Here is a 21,528-nt window from a genome sequence, read left to right as displayed (position 1 = left end):
GTTTGGCTGTCAGCAGCCTCATTCAGCCTATTCTGCCCGGAAAAGACGAAAACACTAGGCCTAGCGATGGCCTGTGCCCATGCCTAGTCCCAATTTATCAGGTGGGTATGTTGCACTGATTCCCAATCTATTAGGGTTTTGCACAGCGTGTCATCAGATCTGGACGTCGCCATATTGGAGATACTCGCCTCATTAGAAAGCATTAGGCACTGAAGTAAATCCCAAACATCGTCAAGGAAAATGGTTAATTATTGCCGTGTTTTAGGTTGTACCAATAGGTCTGACTGAGAAAAAACATCTGGTGTAGGTATCGACTTCCAAAAGTTATTAAAAAACCAGGGAGAAAGGAGAATAATGTCAGAAGTTATCAGAGGAAGGGGGGCGCTTGTGGTTGAACTTGGTACTTCGTCTCCCTCACCCAACTCATATGGATCTGCGCTGCCAATAAACCGTAATTTCACGAAATATCGCGCATTTTCTTGTGGTACAAGTCCTGTCCTATATGCCTTTGCATCTTAGACGCATTTTGATGAGCTTTTCTGTTGTTTAGACACGGCTACAATCACGTAAGATATCCAAAGTGCATAATACTCCATTGTACTTCATTCACTGAGTATCGCCAATATGGCCGCACGTGCTGGGTTACCATGGTTACCGGCCAGAACGTGACGTCCGTGCAAACCACTAATTAACCCTTAAAGGTGTAGGTTTTTGAACATTCTAAGTTCCGCAACAATTGAAGGTTCTAAAATTCTATGTTGAATTCAATGAACCCAGATATTCTTTAGAATGTTAATTTCCCTACATTCCCGTCACACCGGTGTGACGGTACTCCTTTAAGGGTTAAAGGAGAATTCCGGTGTGATATTGACCTAAAGTGTGTTGAAACATGATACCAAAGATCCTTGATTACTAGCAAGATAGAGCAACGTAATTCGTTACTATGGGAGCAAAACGGGACAGTTCCGGTCTGCATAAGTGGGAGTGTCACCTTACGTCACTAAATAAACTTTCTCTCTTAATAAGCAATAAGAACAGATAAACATAATTGTGTTCACAGTATTATTGTCTATAATCATGTATGATACCAATGAATCATTCTTTAGGACATGATATGAATAATTTAATTAGTCATGTGAACCGAGCTAGCTAACTAATCGGAAGCCAGGCTACAGGACGCCCTTAGCAACGCTGACTGGGAGATGTTCAAGACGAACTCTGCTGACATCAATGAGTTTATGGAAGTATCATTGAGTTACATCAATATGCTAACTGATTCCATCATCCCAACTGTAAAGATCCGAAGCTTCCCTAACCAGAAGCCATGGGTGGATAGAGAAGTGAGAACGGCATTAAAGACACGCACCATGACTTATAATGCTGGGCTTATTACTCACTAACAGCTTCATACACCAAGCTGTAAGGATGCTGAACTCTCTCCCTCCTCTCCCCCATCCACCCTCAGCTACATAACATCCTGGACATTGGACCCACAATGGCCGCCTGCACTACTCCACCTGCACACTTGAACACTTGCACACTTGTACACTTTACAACTTGGTGTTGTTGTCCTGAAAACACAACACTTCTGCTGCTCTTACATAACTTGCACCACTATGCCACTTTCTTTATTACTTAGGTCAAACAGTATTTTATAGTATTTTACAGTATTTGCACTAGTATTTTATTGACTGTCTATGCACAATTTCAACAAAATTTTGCTGCTCTTATTTTTTCATTATTATTATATGTGCCCTCTTATTTACTTATTTACTTACTTTTTTGTTTACTTGAATGTTATGTTTGTCTGTGGACTTAAAATTGGTCAAATATGTCTTGTCTTCACCGTGGGATAGTGAGAAACGTAATTTCGATCTCTTTGTATGTCTGGAACATGTGAAGAAATTGACAATAAAGCTGACTTTGACTTTGACTTTGACTTTATTTCAGGGGATATGACTGATTACAAAGCAGCATCTTATAGTTTACGTAGAGCTATTAAAGATGCTAAGCGGCGCTATAGGGACAGAGTTGAAGCTGATTTCTTGGAGGGTGATCCAGCACGAGTGTGGAAAGGACTCCGAACCATCACTGGCTTTGAAAGAAAGTCCCTCCTATGATGAATGTGAGAAAAGCCCTCCCTGATGAACTTAATGCTTTTTATGCTCGCTTTGACATGAAAAACACAGACTATCTTGCACTAGCTGCAGCATGTGAAGCAAATGAGGATGCACCTTTCTGTGTCTCTGAGGTCGATGTGAGCAATGCCTTTAGGAGGGTTAATTGTAGAAAAGCTGCTGGACCGGATGGAATTTCTAACAGGGTTTTGAAATCCTGCGCTGCTCAGTTAGCTCCTGTGTTCACTTATATCTTTAACACATCATTGGCTCAAGAGACAGTTCCTACTTGCCTCAAGCAGTCTGTTATTGTTCCAGTACCGAAAAACAAAAGTCCATCATGTCTGAATGACTACCGCCCAGTAGCCCTGACGTCTACAGTGATGAAGTGTTTTGAGAAGCTTGTGAAAAACATTATCTGCTCATCCCTCCCAATCTAACAGCTTGACACTGAATATCAATAAAACCAAGGAAATGGTAGTGGATTACAGAAGGCAGCAGCAGAACTACAGTTACACCCCACTAATGATCAGCGGGCAACCTGTAGAGAGAGTCACAAGTTTTAAATACCTTGGTGTCCACATTACTGAAGACCTAACATGAAGCGCTTTCAGATATAACCTCCGGAGTATATGCGGAGGTTTGTCAAACGGAGGTCCTACCCTTCGGATGATTCAGATATGATGCTAACCTGCGGACCTAATACTGACCTTATACGGACGTATGTGTGAACGACATACATGCACATTACAGAATCTCCGTGTGGTTGTCGAGTGAGGGGTGGGGGCTTGTAGAGTTCACAAGATGCGAGAAATGACTCAGAATATATGCGGCCGCTGCCTGTCACAGTTGCTTTTTGTTTACAAAATGTAGCCTATGCATTATCTAGGCTAAAGAAGAGAAATCTATTGTGCATAGGCTAATACTTGAAGTAGGCTAGTCACGTAAGTGTGCACTTGAAATTGACCTAGCCTTCAGTATTTGTATGTGTGCTTCAAATAAACACATTTATCTGTTTTCAACGTTATGTACCAGAATTAGCTATAGAACCCCAAATCTGGTTTGCGTTGGAGAGAGAGAGCATGCACAAACTTTATGGTAGGCTACCAGCCAATTCAGTAGGCTAACTCAAGACTTCAAGATCATACAACGTTTTTAAGCAACAAACAAAATACTAACATTAATAACAGTGAAGTTGTTCGTTTTTTATTTTTTCCAAAAGCATCCTCTCCCCATGTGTCACATTTACGTAAGGAGCTTGGAACAAAGTTGGGTTTTCTTCGTTTTAATTTTCTCTAGGCATATATGCTCAGCAAATATCAGCGAGCTCAGCAGGTCATGAAGGCTATCAATGAACAGAAAACCGTGCTGGCTAACAATTTATTAAATACTCCTGTTATTGTCGTCAACGACGTCGCTGTAGGCTACTGCCTTTTCAGCGCCTTCCGCTTATGATGATTCAGTGTTCTGAATTTGTTTGTCCTTGTCATGCAGTTGTAGGCTAACCTGTCTCTAACGTTCCCTTCAGGTGTTCTATCAAAATGTTGTATGCCCTCATGGACAGTAGCTCCGTGATGTCTGCATCTTTCCAGGTCGGAGATTTTCTGGACAGCACTATGCCACTCCATCATAACACTGGCATTTAAGTCAGATCTAACCACATGGACGCACAAAAGAAACGTCACCAACACGCCCTCTCACTAGGTGTGAATTTTAACCGCATGTTCTACTCCTCGTTCAGACACAGCACATTTACATAATGTCCGGAGGAAATACTAGGGGGGGAGTAGTATAAACACCGGATGAATTCGGACTTCCACATGACCGGTTATGTCGTTCAGATATACGGCCCCACCGTTTAACATCGGCAGAACCTCCGGTCTTACACGTATGTCTGAAAGCGCTTATTGACTGTTAACACTCAATATGTTCTGAAGAAGTCCAGACAATGACTCTACTTCCTTCGTCAGCTAAGGAAATTCAAAGTTTCTACATCCATCATGAAGGCCTTCTACACTTCAGTGGTTGAGAGTGTTCGAACTGGTAGCATCATCACCTGGTATGGGAACTCCACAGTTAGAGATTGTAGTACTCTGCAGAGAGTAGTGCGCTCAACTGAACATACTATAAGAACTCAACTCCCTGCTCTACAAGATATCTATTCCAGAAGAGTACTCCTAAGAGCCCAAAAGATTCTGAAGGACTCTTCTCATCCTAATAATGGATTATTCCTACCGCTGAAATCAAGAAGACGCCTATGTAGTCACAAAGCCAGAACTGAGAGACTCAGGAGAAGTTTTTATCCCCAGGCCATCCGAACTCTGAACTCACACTATACTGACTTTGCACACATTCACTCTTCAGCACTCATGACCCCCCCCACACACACACACACACCTACAAGACTTTTAGCACTTTTACATCCCTCACCCTATGCTATAGACCTTTTATTTATTTTCTTATTTCATCACACGTCAAAACACACACACACACATACACACACATATCTGACTTTATCCAACTTTTGCACATCTCCATAGAACTTTTTATTTATTATTTTTTGATTTCTCCTCCATCTACCCATGTCCTTGATTGCCTAGCCTTTCTGAAATAATTCTGTGGAAATGCATGGATTCCAGTTTCTTCCAGTAGCAGCAACTGGAATCCATGCATTTCCACAGAATTATTTTTGGAATCTGATCCCTTATCATACCTGTTCATTCTTACTCTTCGCTCGACTTATCGTGACTAAATTCAAGATGGCTGCAAACGCTAAACTTTGTGAAGAGACTGTCTGTATAAATCGTCTTGTAAGTAAACTACCAGTGCTTTTTCAAAGTTCTCAATGTCTCGTTTTAAATGTCAGGGCCCTCGGAAGTCTACCAATGAAGTGTGGAGATACACTGAGCCTCGTAAATGGTGTAAAACAGTGATTTATTTGCATGGCTAGCCCGATGCCGAAGCACCACCATTGAAAAAGCTGTTGGTAGCATCGGCTAACTAGCGCCAGATTTTGGAGTGCAGGGGACAAGCCGAGATGGGCTATGAGACATACGTTCACACTCGGTATCATGTTTCAACACACTTTAGGTCAATATCACACCGGAATTCTCCTTTAATAGCATGTAGATTGTTTATAAAATCTTGTAGGCCTATTTTTTATTTGCCAGGAACCTTGGTTTGTATTGTCTTCATGACAGAAGGCTTAGGCTAATTAACATATTGCAGATTTGTTTAGAATAGAAATATAACCTGTCTAAATTCTTACACTATTCCACCATTGTCTACTCCAGTTTCTGGCTAATAGCCTACAGCATATGTCAATGCTGAAAGTAACAGACAGTAGACACCTTTTTTTAATTTCAGTGGAAATAGGCTAAGCCTAGCCTGGAAGCCAGCCCGAATTCAACCCCCCACAAGAATTGAGCTAGGGCCTACATCAGGCTACTACTGCTTATTTTGAAGAATATGAATGAATGAACACACAATTGAATTGCTCAAGCTTTATTAAGACTATTGGATCTAAGTGTAGGCTTATAACATCTGGGTGACATACAGTGGTGTACTCTCCATCCTTGACACGAGAGTGCAGCTTTCCTTCCATCATTCCCCAAATTTGAAATGACTTTAACAGAGCTTGTTCAAACAAAAACAGAAGCACTCACAAATCACAAAAACAACATACAAAGTAAAAGAAGCTTGCATAACATGCTTTGCACAAAAATGACAATACCATATCCCCACTCACATTTTAAGACTATTTAGTGAAGTTTAAGACATTTGGTTCCATTAAGGGCCAAACATTCTTGAGCTTGTTTCAGTCAACTCCAAATAGGAAATGAGTGGCTCGGAGGGTATGTCACCCTAGAAGAGAAGAATGACAATGAATGAAAATGTATATCACAATTACATTTCTTGATTGCTGTCTGTGCCAATCCAGCCTCTAATTATGAACTTATATGACAGAGAGCTGAACTGAGAGGAAAGTACTCACCAGCTGTTTGGCTAGAGGGTCTACTCTTCAGAAGAGCCTTTAGAGGAGGATTTGGTGACCTGAACGATCTCCACAGAGGTGAAGCCCTTTCCTACTGAAGCACGATTCCTGGTGCGCAGCTTGTTCAGGGCCATCTCTGCATTGCCAGCCCTCTCCTCTGCATCATCAAGCTCATGCACAGTCTTCCTGTATTTGGACAGACTGGAATTGGCTTGCTCCTCCTAATAAAGCACAGGTAAGTACAACATAATGTTAATCCTATTTTCACTGATTTGATTCAGTTGGATTTTTCTTTTTATCTAAGGTAACTGGTAAACCCATTATCAGTGTTTTCATTTGTTGAAATTACATTTGCTGCTATTATATAAATGAGGTTGTACACTCACAGCCTCCTCTATCTGCCTCTTGTAACACTTGAGCTTGTTCTGGAGTTTCTCCACAAGCTCCTGCATGCGCTCATTGGTCTTGTGGTCCTCCTCAGTCTGGAAGACCAGCTCCTTCAGACGACGCTCATTCTTACGCAGGACCTTCACTGTCTCAACATGCCGTTTCTGCTCGCCATCCAGCTCTGTCTCCACCTCTCGGATCTAGGAACACACAAGAGTACCTCATTGTCAGAGGTTTGTGTTGCTGGCCATTTTTTGTATATGTAAATTTGTGTTTTTGTGTTTGTGTGGGAGTGAAAGAAGGCTTGTATGTGAGTGAAGGAAACAGAATGTGAGAAAATAAAATAACAGAAGCAAAAAGAAGTGAATATAATGCAGACCCTGATCTCCAGTTTTTGGATAGTCCTTTTTCCAGCCTTCAAGGCAATCTGCTCTGCCTCCTCAACCTTAAGTAGCAGTTCTTTGATGGTGATCTCATTGTTCTTCTTGATTTTTTCCAAATGTGCGGCATGGTCATGCTCTTGGCGGAGTTCCTCTGCCATACGTGAGGCCTATAAGACATTAGGTATTACAGGTTTAATTAGTTAATGATTATATTGTTTAATTTTAACAATAATATTGTTAAGTATAATAATACTGTCAGAAGTAATAGTGGGATTAAAATGGGCAAGTACTCACATCAGTGATTGCTTTCTTGGCTCTCTCATCAGCTGCACGGAATTCGCTGATCAGTTCCTCGTTTTCATTCATGATTCGAGTCATGTCAGATTCCATTTTGCGCTTTATGACGATCAGACTTTGGTTCTGATTGGAAAAAAATATGCTTTGTTGATTGTGCAGTTCAACTTCTTTAACAGACAACTAGTCTTTAGTTATCAGCTGGGTATTGAACAAACTCCAGCTGCCCTCTCTTTTTTCACCTGGACATGGAGCTCATTGTGACGCTCAGTGACCTCGATCAACTCCTGCTCCATGTTTTTGCGGGAACGCTCGGAGGCCTCCAGTCCGCTGCGGATCTCCTCCATCTCGGTATGGAGCAGGCTGAGGCGGCGCTCCTGCAGCGTGTACTGCTCCCGCAGCTCCTCATGGTGACGGGCATCCTCATCCATCTGCATCTGCATCTCCTGTCAGGGGCAGAGAGGGACCACAAGGCGCATCAGACAGGGATTTATTCAGTGTCTAAAATCACATATCTGTCATTATGTGTGTAAAGCTCAGTCAGAATGGTACCAGCAAGAGCAAGGTGATAGATTTGTCACCAGAGGGTTCATTGTTTGCCTCACATCGTTTGTGTGCTAATTGTTTTGAGACATACGTTAGTCTACAAAAGTGTAAGATTAGTTGGATTTGTGTTGAGTTTTTTTAGGCCCACTTTGATCTGCTGCTGCAGTTTCTTGAGGGTTTTGACCAGCTCGCTGTTGTTCTTATTGGCATGGTCCAGTTGGATCTCCATCTCATTGAGATCGGTCTCCATTTTCTTTTTCATCCTCAGAGCCTCGGCACGACCTTTGGCCTCTGCCTCAAGGCTGGCTTGAAGGGATTCCACCGTACGCTGGTGGTTCTTCCTGAGAAACAAATTCAATGCAAATTAAGTGTAAAAATATCCAGCAGACTTTTTCTGAAAACCTGTTGAGCATTATATGGAAACTGTTTGTACAAGTTTGTGCAGATTTGAAGAACAGTGTGTGTGTGTGTCTGTGTCTGTGTCTGTGTGTGTATCTGGGGTTGACCAAATATGTATAAGTGTATTATCATTTTAACCTTGTAATTTCAAACTCTTCCTCCTTCTCATGGATTCGGCGATCAATATCTGCTTTGACCTGAGCCAGTTCCAGCTGGACACGGACCAACTTCCCCTCTTCAACCTTGGGGCAAAAAACAGCAAGTTCGCACGAGCCGTCTACCTCATTGAATGACATGCCAAGAGCAATAACTTTTGATTTATGAAAATCGGTCTGGAAATGTGTATTTTTCCAACTAGTAAAAATGTAACATGAGGTCTTTTCAAGCCTGACTGGCAGCCGCCACTTACTTCCAGAGCGGTTTCAGCCTCCTCCAGAGCCATCTGCAGTTCGTCCTTCTCAACCTCAAGTTTCTTTCTGGCCTTCTGCAGCTCATGGACACTCTTCCCACCTTCACCAAGCTGGTCCACGAGATCTTTGATCTCCTCTGTGCATCAATTTAGAATTTGTTACAGAACAGACAAAATAACAAACCTCCACTTAATCACCATTTGTATGTTGTCATGTTCCTATAGCATGTGAAAATGTCCTGTGAGGGTCACCTGTGAGGGTCTTGTTGTCCTTCTTCACAGTCTCCAGATGATCGAGGGACTCCTCGTAGGCAGTCTTGAGCTTGTACACCTCAGTCATGTAGGAGCGGCACTCCTTCTGTGACGTGTCCAGCTCCAGCTGAAGCTCCTCACACTTCTGGCTCCACTCGGCAATCATCTTGTCAAAGGTGCGCTGCTTCTTGTCAAGTGCAGCTGCAGCTGCATTGGACTGCATGGGACCAGGAGAGACAATAAGATCTTAGTAGTGGTTTCAAGGGAGCAGTGCAATTAATGAAGCATTGATAGAAGATGGCTATCAGAGTTTGGTCCTCCAAAGCCGAGAGATGAACAGCATGCATTATTTATGTCCCATGTAATAAATCTTATTTATTTTCCATCTAATGTTATAATTCATTCTACCTCATATCACCGATCACCTCAAGATGGCTTTGAATGTGGATTTGGGAAGATTTTATTTTCTGACCCTGACTGTTTAAAATGTAAGCTGTACCTTCTCGAGGTCGATAGTGAGATCCTCCACCTCTCCCTGCAGCCTCTGCTTGACCTTCTCCAGACTGGCAGCCCGGGCCTGGGCTCCTTCCGCAGACTCCTCAGCCTCCTGCAGACGGATGGCCAGCTTGCGTCTGTGTGAAGGAACGATCGGCCATAAATCGTAGGTAGCAGTTACTTGTGGAAATACTGGCTATCGAACAACTTGTAAGACAGGAAGTTTCTGCCACTACCACTACTTTCAATCAATCAAATGTTGAAACGGCGTGCTTACTGCAATGCTGACCACGTTTAAAGAGTCCAATAAATAAAAGTATGTAATATTTGTGTGTTTCCTTATGCACATATTTGACGCTATTGAACTCACTTTGTTTCCTCTAGCTCCTCCGTTTTGTGAATGGCATCAGTTTCATACTTAGTCCTCCAAGTGGTGACATCAGCATTGAGCTTAGAAATGAGACGCTGCATCTCGGATTTGCCCTCCTGCTCTTCCTCTAGCTGCTCTTTGAGCAGGTCCAAGTCATGGCGAGCATTGGCCAATCCCACAACAGCTGCACTTCGAGCCTGGGGGTGACATAGAGTGACATGCGATCAGAGTGACATAGAAAGCAGTAGGTAAGCCAAGATTAATTTCTTGTACCTGGTCTGACCTAGAGAAAAGGCTTTATTGTTTTTACCTTTGACTCTTCATCCAGTTGCCTCTTGAGCTCATCAACCTGATTGATCAGTGTTGACCTCAGACGTGTGATCTGGCTGAGCTTACTTTGTGACTCATCTAGATCACGACTCAGATCACTGTTCTCCGCTGCAGAATGAAGCAGATGATACTGAGTTAAGAAATCAGAACAAGGAATGTTTTGTATTTTGAAAATGTCAGTGTCAGGTTTTACCTGACAAACGGATCTTGAAGGCATTCAGCTCTGCCTGGTTTTTCTCCATGTTTGCTAGCCTTGCATTAGCTTCAGCGAGGTTGTCTTCCAATTTACGGACATGGCCATCAGAGTTCATCTGCAATGCATATGGAAAAAAATCAGTTCAAAGCTTAGCTTGAAGACTTTCAGCTGTACTTACTGTACCCTTCAGAAAAATTCTGTTTTATCAGGGTAGTACCCTTACCTTAGCTTTCTGGACAGACTCAATTGTGGCGTTGAGATCATCAATCTCTGCCTTCATGACCTGCTTGTCCTTCTCCAGCTTGATGCGGACCCTCTGTAGATTCTCTACGTGCTCTCCCAGCTCAGCCATCGAATCGGAGTGTTTCTTGCGGAGAGCTGAAGCAGTGGCTTCAGACTGCAGTGAAGCCTCCTCCAGTTCCCTTCTGAGTTTCAGGAGCTCAGCCTCACGCTTCCTGTTTTGCTCAATCTAAGAGGCAATAAGAACATCAAGCATATAGTTTTGGCAAAGTCAGATTGCTTGATATAGCTGAAGTCAGTGTGTTGGTGAGGTACCTGAGCAACCGTTGCTCCTCCAGCTTCCTCCAGTCTGTCCCCAAGATCCTCCAGATCTCGAGACAGATCGATTCGCTGTTTCTCTACCTGAAGACCAAGAAAAAGTCTAATTAGTATCTGAATAACAAACTTAAATAAAGCTGAGGAAAAGAAAAGAAATGAAATGACTACTTATCTACCTTGGCTCTTATGGCCCGCTCAGCCTCAAGCTCCTCTTCAAGCTCCTCAATACGAGCCTGTCAATAATATGATGTGTCAGTTGGGATAAATACACTAAATGCAGCTTTTCATATTCATATTACAGATTCTTTTTCTATTACCTGGTGCTCTTTGAGCTTCCGATGTAAAGTGGTGCTTAGAGACTGCTCATCCTCCAGTTTAGCATTCATATTGTTTATCTCAAAGTCCCTCCTAAAAGGTTAAGAAGACACTGAGTTACTGAGCCCTATCATGTTGTCTGATTTAGGTCATTGGTAATTAATTACTGCTTTGATATACAGTAGCTCTAGAAGGACATGCAGGAAATGGTCCACATACTTTTTGATAACCTCCTCAAGATCAATCTTAGCTCGCTCCATTTCATTGAGGTTCTCAATGGTCATTTTGAGATCACCCTCTGCTTTGCGTCGGGCTTTCTCTACCTCTGCACGGATTTTCTTCTCCTGTTCCCAGTTGTCTTCCAGCTAAACAGGTAGAACATTTTAGCTTCAGAGATTCCATTGCCACCCATCTATGTCTATACTATTAAACACCCATGCAAAATGCAATTTCTAGGATTTCCTACCTCATGCACTTCGGTGGTGAGCTTGCTATTGGTTTTAGTCAGGCTGTTGACTCTATCCTCCTCAGTTTGAAGGTCATCCAGAGTTTTCTGTCAGAATTATATCATAGGATTTCATCAAGGATAAAAACTCTTCTCAGTTTGCAAATTAATAGCACAAAAAGGTCTGGCAGATGTTTTAAAAAACATTAATAACTTTGTAACACACTTAATGATTTGATCCATGTTTTTCTTGCCAGCATCTGTTTGAAGATATAAAAGTGTTTTATTTTACTCTTTTACCTGCTGAAGTTCCTCGAGGGCTTTCCTCTCCTTGTTTAGCTTGGCAATGGCGTCCTCCCTCTGACTAAGATCCCCACTTAGTCCTCGCACTTTATTGTCCAGAGCCTAAAACAGTGAATAACAACTTCTGAATAAGTGAATCGCCACTATAATTCTGAGGAAGAAATTCTGAAGATAAAATTTCTACATTTTAGACTCATAAATCAAATAAAATTTGCTTGATTTCATAACGTTTTTGATATCTGTCCTTCAGCATCAATGTAGACTTAGTCTTTTCACCCTAGTGAAAAACACCAGTAAACACAGTTATGTTTTTTTTTTTTTTACTCACAGTTGTCATCTCTCACCTGTCTCTCCTTCTCTGACTTGGCCAAAGTTGATTCCAGGCTCTCCAGATCTCGTTTAAGGTCAACGAGCTCTGTCTCCACCTTGCGCTTCTGAGCACTCAGTTGGGTGGCAGTACTCTCCTCCTCCTCCAGCCTTTCTTTCATATCCTGGATTTGCTCCTCCATGGAAACCTTCTGCTTCATCAGCTGACCACAGCGTTCCTCTGCATCACTGGTATTATCTTGCTCCTATATGTTCAAAAATCAAAATGGACATCATTTTTCATCATGAGTTGACTTAAAGTTGAAACATCACCCTTCTAGAAAGTAACTCATCTGAGCAAATTAAATTATACTGTTTCTGATACTGTTAAAAGTTAAAGTTTTGGTAAGTTGTGTGTGTGTGTCATGTATCAGTGCTGGCTTACAGCAGCCAGTGCCATAGCCAGGTCATTCTTCTCTTGGGAGAGAGTGGCCAGTTTCCCTTCAAGATCTTTGATCTTTTCCAACATCTCTGCTGTCTTCTCAAGAGCACTTCGCAACTCTTCCTCTTTGGCCTTCATAACGTCCTCCTGACGAGCCACCTGGAGCAAAGGCTTCACCTAGAGGAGAAGAGGAGGAGGTCATGAAGAAGTGACATCTCAGTTTGTCTTGCAGACTGGTGCTCTGGTTTTATAATTGCCAAACAAATTAGGTGTACCTTTGTATAGAGTTTCCACCAACCCCAGTATCGCAGCTGGAGGAACTTTCTCACATTCCGCTGAATTGCAATGAGCGCAATTCTGAAATCAAGCCAAAGAGGGGGGAAAAGTTTAATGACACATCTACAGTAGGACTACTCGGCAGCTAAATGTTGAGTGTATTTCAGTTAGAAACATTGCATGCTTTCTTTATTCACACACCTTCTGTCAAGCATCTTCTTGAATTCAATTCTCATGAGGGTTCCTCTGAGACGACCCTGCAGCATGGTGATGATCTTTGCCAGGCGTTCATCACGCATGTCCTCAAGTTTAGCAAGGACTCCAGCACGGAAGAACACCTGCAACACGTTAGACGATGCACAATAATGTACGATGGCCTCATATAAGTGTAGCAGCACTGTAACCTTTCACATTTCTCAACAGTGGCCTGTATAGTTGCTGGGTGTACCTTGGTGTGTCCAATTCTGTACTCCATGTTATCTAAACCAGTTGAGGATAGAATTAGTTCTGAGGCTTTTTTGTTGTCAACAAATCCCTTTGGGATTACGTTGGGGTTCAGGATGTAGTATCTGAAAAAGGTCAGATAAAGAGATTATTTTGTTGCTGACTAATGCAGCACTTTAATATAGCCTCTTTGATATTGCAATGTGCCATCCACATAGTGTATAGAGTTTAAGAGCACTATAAACCTCTGTTTGAACTCAGGATACTGGAGCCTGTTCGGGAAGCCTTTTCTGCAAATACGAATTCCCTCAAGGACACCATTGCAGGCCAGCTGGTGCAAGATCAGGAAGCTATCACACACACCTGGGTAGATGAAATACGTACAAATGACCCAACTGGCTCAACTACAAATAATGAATAAATACTTTTCACACATGAGGATATATTAGACTAATGCTCTTACCAGATTGTTTGAACTCATTGGGAACGATGCAGCGGACAAAATGGGGAGCAGTGCTTCTCAGTGTGGTCATCAACTTGTTCAGTTGTTCCTGTTTGGGAGTCATGAAATTATCTGATGAAATATGACAGTTTTGTACACTGTGTACACACGTACACTGTTGCACTGGCAATGGCAACATTGGGAAGGCTTCACCATGGTGCAGATGAGCTCTTAAACATCTGTGCATTCATTTAGCCTACCATAACATGCTGTGGATAATAGTTAAGTTGTGTTTAACTAATGTTCAAATGAGGATACAGTAGCTTGATCTGACCCAGTGTCTATGCAGGAAACAGATACCACTGTTTAAAACACATTGAAGCTCACTCTGTAGAAATTGGACACAGTCATGAAGGAGGAACCCTTCTTCTGTTGCTTTTTAACTCCCGCTGCTACCTCCTCTTCTTTGAAGAGAATGGCCAGCAGGGGCATGGAGGACTTCTGGAACAGGCCCACCACTGTCTCATTCAGAGGGTCCTTGTTCTTCTCCAGCCAACCTGCAATGTTGTAGCCCACCTGAAAAGCAGCAAACAGCCTTGACTTTCAAATGAGCTTCAAGGGTTATTGGGTAATGTCACTTCTGTAATATAGGGTCTCCTCCATGGAGACCTTGCTTCATTAGCTGACTCCGTCTCAGTCAAGTAGTGTTAGATCAAAAGCTTTTAAAGTTTAGCAAATTAAAAAATGTTTGAGATTATCTAAAAAAATAGGTGTTTTGTTTTTGCAAAATTATGACAAATGCAGAATTACAGTTATATGATAAAAAAAAAAACAGAAACTCACAGTGCCAGCGTAATGCACCAGCTCAAAATGAGCCTCAGGACCCTTCTTCCCCCCTTTTGGCTTGAGGAAGTTGCTTGATTTGCCCAGATGATTGTCATACAGGGCAGCCTTAAACGTGGCATCAGTGGCTTTAGGGAATACACACTGCTCCTCCAGAATGGAGAAGATTCCCATTGGCTGTAATGAGAAAGCCATGACACAACATCAAAACTTCTTTTCCTTTTACAGTGACCTAGAAAATGACCTTCAGAAACCCTGCGATGGTGTAGGCTTTACCTTCTCTAAAAGCTCGATGCAAGCTTGCAGATCCAGGCCAAAATCAATGAAGACCCAGTCTATGCCCTCTTTCTTGTACTCTTCCTGTTCCAGGACGAACATGTGGTGGTTGAAAAACTGTTGCAGTTTCTCGTTGGTGAAGTTGATGCATAGCTGCTCAAAGCTGTTGTACTGTAAAAAAACACAATAGAAAGGTATTTATGCATTCCAATACACATAAACATGTTCATAACCGAGACATAAAGGAGTCACCATGAAAATAAAACTACATGTAAATGAATAAATCATAAGATCAATAGAAATTACCTCAAAGATCTCAAATCCTGCAATGTCCAACACACCAATGAAAAACTGGCGCTGCATTTTGGTGTCCAGGGTCCTGTTGATTCTGAGCACCATCCACTTGAACATTCTGTCGTAGATGGCTTTAGCCAATGCCCCGATGGAGTAGACACATTGGTCCTGGTTTTGACCTTTGGTCACAAACTCATTTCCAACTTTGACTCGTGGCCTGGTGATTCCCTTCTGGAGGTCCCCAGATTGGATCCCCATGAGGTGGGCAACTTTGTCAGCCACTGTGTGTTGGATGAGAATAGAACACAGTCAGTCACACAAGACACAGATGATAAAAACCGACAGTGTCATTTTCTGCTTCAGCTGTCTGATGTAAACACACACCCTCAGTGGAATCAACGTCAGCCTGCTCCTCCCTCGGCTTCTGCTTGAATTTCATGTTGCCGAAATGCATTATGGCACCTGTCAGCTTATAGATGCCCATTTTCTCCTCAAGAGTAAAGCCGAGAACATCAAAGGCAACCTTTTGAATTAGAATGAGAAAAAGAAAACTTATCTCTTTGACTGAACATTCATGTAAAATGGCATGTTTGTGGGCAGCCGTGGCCCACTGGTTAGCACTCTGGACTTGTAACCGGAGGGTTGCCGGTTTGAGCCCTGACCAGTGGGCCGCGGCTGAAGTGCCCTTGAGCAAGGCACCTAACCCCTCACTGCTCCCCGAGCGCCGCCGTTATAGCAGGCAGCTCACTGCGCCGGGATTAGTGTGTGCTTCACCTCACTGTGTGTACACTGTGTGCTGTTTGTGTTTCACTAATTCACCGATTGGGTTAAATGCAGAGACCAAATTTCCCTCACGGGATCAAAAAAAGTATATATACTTATACTTATACTTAAATGTGCAAGCACCATGCATTCAGAGAGCTTGACTAAGGCAAGCTGGAGAGAGACTTACATCAGTGAGCATAAGCTCTTCACCGTCATCCATGTTGTCTACCACAGTGACCCCTTGACAGACCCACACATACTGTTTTGGGTCTTTCACCAACAGAAGTGCCTCTTAAAACAAAAAAGCAAAAACATGAGTTTTTCTCATTTAAAATGTGTAATTAACATGCTTTGAAATAAAGACTTGTGTAATGTAGTGATATGTTAATTTAAGTAAAACTATAAAACTGTGGTAAATAAAATGGTAAATAGTAAAACTATATATGACATTTTATTATGAGAATCATAATATAGGTTTCATGAAATTGTGACATATCAGAACACTACCCAAGCCCTGTGAAGGGATATTGCCCATAATTACTCACCTAGCAGTTCAGGTTTCTTCCCTGACAGAAGCTGGTAGAAGATGTGATAGCCACGTTCCGCAGCTTGTTGGGAGATCACACGAGACTTCTCCAGCAGATCTAAAGCAGATGAATACATATTCAGTATTGGCATGGCGGTGAATAGACTCAACAGAATCAATACAATCATTGAACTCACAACTCTCAATGTCAGCACCAGCCAGCTTTGCTGTTGGTCCAAAGTGGATTCGGATGAATTTACCCTAAATGAAGAGTTACAGTTTTAAGTTATGAAACCTTATCACTTATGATCTTTTATAATGCTGAACTACAGAAAGGATGTCTCACAAATCGAGAGGAATTGTTGTTCCTGGTGGTTTTGGCATTCCCAAAAGCTTCAAGAACTGGATTAGCCTGGATGATTTGATCCTCCAGGGAGCCCTGATAAACAATTAGGTAATATTAGTTTATCCTATTTTTTTTATCAAATTGTTTTTTGCAAATAAAATATACCATACTGTACATTTGTGAATAATATAATTTATCTTAATTTATATATAATCTTAATTTTGTAAACGTATGTATAGGTTTCCTGCTAAAGGTTTTGCTGCTAAATGGAAAAAATGTAAATTAAAATGTAAGATTACCTTAGAGTCCGCTCCTGGCTTGGCCCCAGTGGCCCCCACATTTGCAAAGTACTGGATGACCTTCTTGGTGTTTTCAGTCTTGCCGGCACCAGATTCTCCACTACGAATAGATTGAAACATAATTAAAATGCAAATGGTCTGTGGACCATTACTTCGGCACTATTGTGTCATGACCGTAATTGATCATATACTTACGTGATCAGCATAGACTGGTTTTCTTGCTCTGAATTTACATGAAATATGAAAAGGACACAGGCATAAAGGTATGTTGGCGAATAACTTTGCAAGAAGCTGTGTTTGATATGCACAATGTAAAACCTGCAATGTTTATCTTAAACATACAGTGATGCAATGATCCATTTCTTACCCATCAACATGTCATGGTAAGCATTATCAGAGATGGAGAAGAGATGAGGAGGAACTTCGTTGCGTTTCTTCCCCTTATACATGTTGGCCACCTTGGCTCCATAAATTGGGAGCCACTTGTAAGGGTTCACAGTCACACAGAACAAGCCCGAGTATGTCTGGCAAAGAGAGAAATTCAGAATCGGAAAAAATATCCTGTTCATCACCTGGTGGCTTTTTAAGGATATGAGTTATATTTATGGATGTGGCTTACAAAATATTTAATATAAAATGAATATTAAATTGACTTACATAGATTCTCATGTTCACATATCGGGAGCGCAAATTCTCCAGCACGCTGGCCTCGTTTAGAAAGGTCAGATTGGCCATGTCGTTTGCCTGATAGAACTTGGGTGGATTCATCTGCTGGAGGTCATCCTTCTTTATGCTGACCGTCTGAAGAAAAAAAAAAAATTAAGAACAAAGACATGTTCTTTGTTATTCTAATATCATCATGGGTTTAGGCCATAACCTTAATTATATTGTAAGTAGAATATTAATGTTAATTTTGTCGGCTTTGAATTCCCACAGTGAAGTGAACATAGAAATGTTTGATGAACAATGCAAATGCAATTTTATTCCATATAGTAAGTAATTTTCATTAACTGAAAATGTATACAGTTTATAAACTGTCTATAAAAACATTATAGTGTATAAAGTATACATACAGCGTTTTTCACAGTCTTGACGGTGACTTTGTCTCCCTCATCGGACTGGATCTCGCCGGCGACGAAGGCGTCTTTGTCGTCCTTCACCCAGCAAGACTTCTTGATGTCGTAGGGCTTGTTAACGGCATCCAGCTTCTCCTTCTCTGTAGGAGCCAGGAATGGCATGGGGTCCACCTCATCCCCACACTCTCCTTTGTATCCACCTGGCATGGTTACGCTTGACAAACGCAACCTCTAGTCCAAAAGCACCAAGAGAGGTTCCCTCAGGAATGCTGTACACCTGTAAAACAAAAGACATGAGGTAAAACTCTAATGCTGAAAGAAGGTTAAAGTTATTATGGCTAAGCCTCAAGTACACACTCAACACATAGTGACTAGGCCACAAGATATTTACCAGGGATAAGGCAGCAGATAAACCAGCAGCAATGATGAGGGTGCTAGGGCACTGGACGGGCGTTTATATATTTGCGGGGAGGCTCCAGATATGGCAGGAGCCATTAAAGAAGCCCAAAGGGTGGAATTATCCTATCTGAGGAAGATCCTCTCATAGCTTGGAGAATAGGGAATTCTGCAAGCACTCTATGACCTTTTTTGGCAGCCAGCAGGAGACTGGTTGCTGTGTGTCACTAACGTGTTTGTATATTTAGGTATTGGTAAATCCTCAGTAAATAATACAAAAATAAACCATAATAAAGAAGTTCAGGTTGAAATATATGTATTTTGGTTTTAAAACAATGATATATCATTGATACATTCATTTCAGTGACATGATCTGCTACTTCATTGACTTAATGCTTTGGTGTAGCAAGGGAAGTTTAGTGCAATTAGGCCTTTACATACATTTTTAAAAATATACTTATTTAAATAGTTCTTCAAATAAAGATTTCCTATACCACAAAATATATGATTCCAGTTTAAAGTTCTATTAACTAGCCTAGTTCCTGAAGGAAAACTGTTAACATAAGCAGCTGTTGGTGAATTCCTCTGGGGAAATTACCAAGTAGTACGTAATAGCTGATGACAGGGGCTAATGAGTTTTAAACAAACACACACTCAACATCTTCAGACTAAATTAGATAGATTTCTTTTCCATAGAGTTTCTAGCTGCAGCCAGGAAAAGTAGCGTTATTGTTGGTGAACCCATAAGTGTAACTATACTTTTATAGTGTGGCATGTAGTGAGTGTGATTTAGTTTTAGTGCTGTTTGGCGTTTTCACCATTTTAATGTCTTTGTATATTTTTAATGTCTGTTGAGTCACTTTAAGTTGTAAATGTGTGTTCTTTGTGTTTTAGTGTCTTTGTTCCATCCCCAAATCAGTCTGATATCTACGTATATTAGCAGAGACAGTTGTCCAAAGAATCTTTAGCCCATTCCAGTTATCATGCTGCATCTGTATCTAAATGTACAGTATGTGTCTGTGGAGCCAAATTAATGGCATGGAAGCCCACGCCATATGACTGACTCATCTAAATCACTAGCCTACAACAGTTTAACCGGCAGAATTTGTAAATACATGAACAGCAGCAACATTATTTTCATTCATACTGTAAGCTGAGAAACTGAAAAAGTGTTGCTCAACACTTAACACTGTCAACTGCATTCTCTATAGGCTGTCATGTCATACAAGAAGATAAAGGCCATTTGCGCCATATCTTTGTCCTTGTAAAAATAATTTTGATATCTTGTTTGCATTACCACTCTGTTAATCCTCAGGACATAGTGAAAACATACCACTCTTGTTTGCATTACCACTCTGTTAATCCTCAGGACATAGTGAAAACATAACTATATGCCTCTTGAAGGAATGTGTGGAGATATGATCCCATCATTAAGGGTGGGATCAATCATAAAAACAAGCTGTGAACACACTTTAGTCTCCCCAGAGGCACAAGAGGTATTTGTGACAACTGCACACATCCTTTGAGCATCCTAACTTAGCCGTGGCAGTATATGTGAGGGCTAAATCTGTCTACTAATGTGAGTGTAGGTCAGAACTCCATTGCCCGAGGGACGACACCAGATAATATTACCACTACCACTTGCCAGGTATTGAGTGAAGATCAGGGACACAGACCCTGGTGCCACTGCAACAGAGAACATTATATTATAGACGTTATATTAGAATATTCATAACTGACAAAGATTAGACCTCTCGAGAAGTTAAAACAGTAGGGCTGTTTTTTTTTTTTTTTTTTTTTTTTTTTTTTTTTGAGAAATGGATGTATAACCGGCAATGTCATTACGTCAGGGTGGAGGGTTTGGTTTGGTTTGTTTGTTTATTTGTATTTGTTTGTCAGCAGGATCACATAAAAACTAGCGTGCATTTTCATGAAACTTGGTGTAAGGGTGGAGAATGGACGAAGGAAGACCCCATTACTGTATGTATCAATTCCCTTCACAATGAATATTATTGTTGTTTGCACTTCATACACATAGTAAAAAAAATTGTCTTTACAAAGTGTATATCACTTATTGGGTCTCCTCTGTAAGTGTCTGCATCTAGTCTGTTATTTTGCCTGTATATGTATGTAGGCTGCATTGTAGGTTATTTAGGCTATAGCCTACTGTGACACCAATGTCCAGAACCAAATTCCTTGTATGTGTGAACAAACTCCTATTTGGATTCTGATTAGATTTTGATGCAGATCGATTTTGTTTTTACTTTAAAATCGCAAGATAGGCTTGTCTGCATTCTCAGAGTGCCCTTCCAAATATGCAGTTTATCAGGCCATAGTAGGCATACTTGGTATTTAATTGATGTCATGATCTATTGCATATTGTGTAAGAATATAATGTTCGTAGCGGCAAGTTCAAACTCGAGTGAAGAAATAAAATTAACATTTTGAGTCGACTCATTTCCCTATTAGCCTATTTAATATTGCACTTTGTTTTGTTTCCTAGAGGTGGCAGGCTTGAGTTACACAAGAAAGAAGGAGTCGGTTTTCAGTGACCTCAGATCTTACGGATCTCTCTTCATGGGAAACATATTAAACAGTCAAATAAATAAACACATTGTTTCAAGATATATTAGCGAGATAGCCTACTTTGTGTGTGTGTGTCCGTCTAGGCTATTAGGCTAGACTATAACTTTAACATGAATTGCCTATTTAAGCTAATTCTCTGGCCTAACTCCAGTGTAAATAGTCTATCATGCGTTTTACAACTTTGTTGTAGGCTAAGTGATTACTTGGCCTACTAGCCTAGTTTTGGACTATCTTATGGCTACCTATACCTAGCCTAGTGGAGGTTATAAGGTTGGCCTACAGTAGACTCCGGCTATCCCTATGAATGCAATCTATTTGACTTTTCTGTAACATGACAGGGGTCTGTTTCTTGTGCTTAATGGTCTCAAATTAATTCCCTGGCTAATCAGCTGTTCGCTCTGTGTGTAGGCCTATGCCG

General features: G+C 41.3%; 1 protein-coding gene and 2 long non-coding RNA genes across 3 annotated transcripts; 2 read left to right on the top strand and 1 right to left on the bottom strand.

Annotated features, from left to right (window-relative positions):
- The first annotated feature begins 43 nt into the window (after positions 1–43).
- LOC125295851 lies at positions 44–6,680 on the top strand. The gene is made up of 3 exons (XR_007193696.1): positions 44–101; positions 6,084–6,346; positions 6,593–6,680. It is a non-coding gene; the product is annotated as an uncharacterized LOC125295851 (long non-coding RNA).
- Positions 5,606–18,543, bottom strand: LOC125295848 (myosin-16-like). The gene is made up of 43 exons (XM_048245384.1): positions 18,520–18,543; positions 18,126–18,405; positions 17,710–17,853; positions 17,420–17,576; positions 17,248–17,275; positions 17,053–17,152; positions 16,754–16,846; positions 16,605–16,668; positions 16,427–16,525; positions 16,069–16,172; positions 15,501–15,639; positions 15,129–15,397; positions 14,823–14,993; positions 14,547–14,723; positions 14,091–14,279; positions 13,725–13,812; positions 13,507–13,624; positions 13,266–13,386; positions 13,019–13,155; positions 12,817–12,898; positions 12,545–12,718; positions 12,138–12,365; positions 11,791–11,895; positions 11,512–11,598; positions 11,265–11,410; positions 11,048–11,138; positions 10,907–10,963; positions 10,728–10,814; positions 10,396–10,641; positions 10,170–10,287; positions 9,957–10,084; positions 9,647–9,843; positions 9,281–9,413; positions 8,782–8,998; positions 8,530–8,666; positions 8,259–8,362; positions 7,870–8,062; positions 7,418–7,621; positions 7,176–7,301; positions 6,878–7,048; positions 6,498–6,698; positions 6,112–6,332; positions 5,606–5,981 (listed from the first exon to the last, which is right to left on the bottom strand). Exons 2-42 carry the CDS (start codon positions 18,333–18,335, stop codon positions 6,132–6,134), a joined length of 5,841 nt encoding a protein of 1,946 aa, XP_048101341.1. The 5' UTR covers positions 18,336–18,405; positions 18,520–18,543; the 3' UTR covers positions 5,606–5,981; positions 6,112–6,131.
- Positions 18,343–21,110, top strand: LOC125295852. Its single transcript, XR_007193697.1, has 3 exons — positions 18,343–18,426; positions 20,427–20,504; positions 21,028–21,110. It is a non-coding gene; the product is annotated as an uncharacterized LOC125295852 (long non-coding RNA).
- The last annotated feature ends 418 nt before the right edge of the window (positions 21,111–21,528 follow it).

The sequence above is a fragment of the Alosa alosa genome, chromosome 6 (genome assembly GCF_017589495.1).
Source record: "Alosa alosa isolate M-15738 ecotype Scorff River chromosome 6, AALO_Geno_1.1, whole genome shotgun sequence".
In the NCBI taxonomy this organism is placed as follows: Eukaryota; Metazoa; Chordata; class Actinopteri; order Clupeiformes; family Clupeidae; genus Alosa; species Alosa alosa.
Note: the sequence above shows the minus strand (reverse complement) of the source record. Positions and strands in the feature narration are given on the sequence as shown.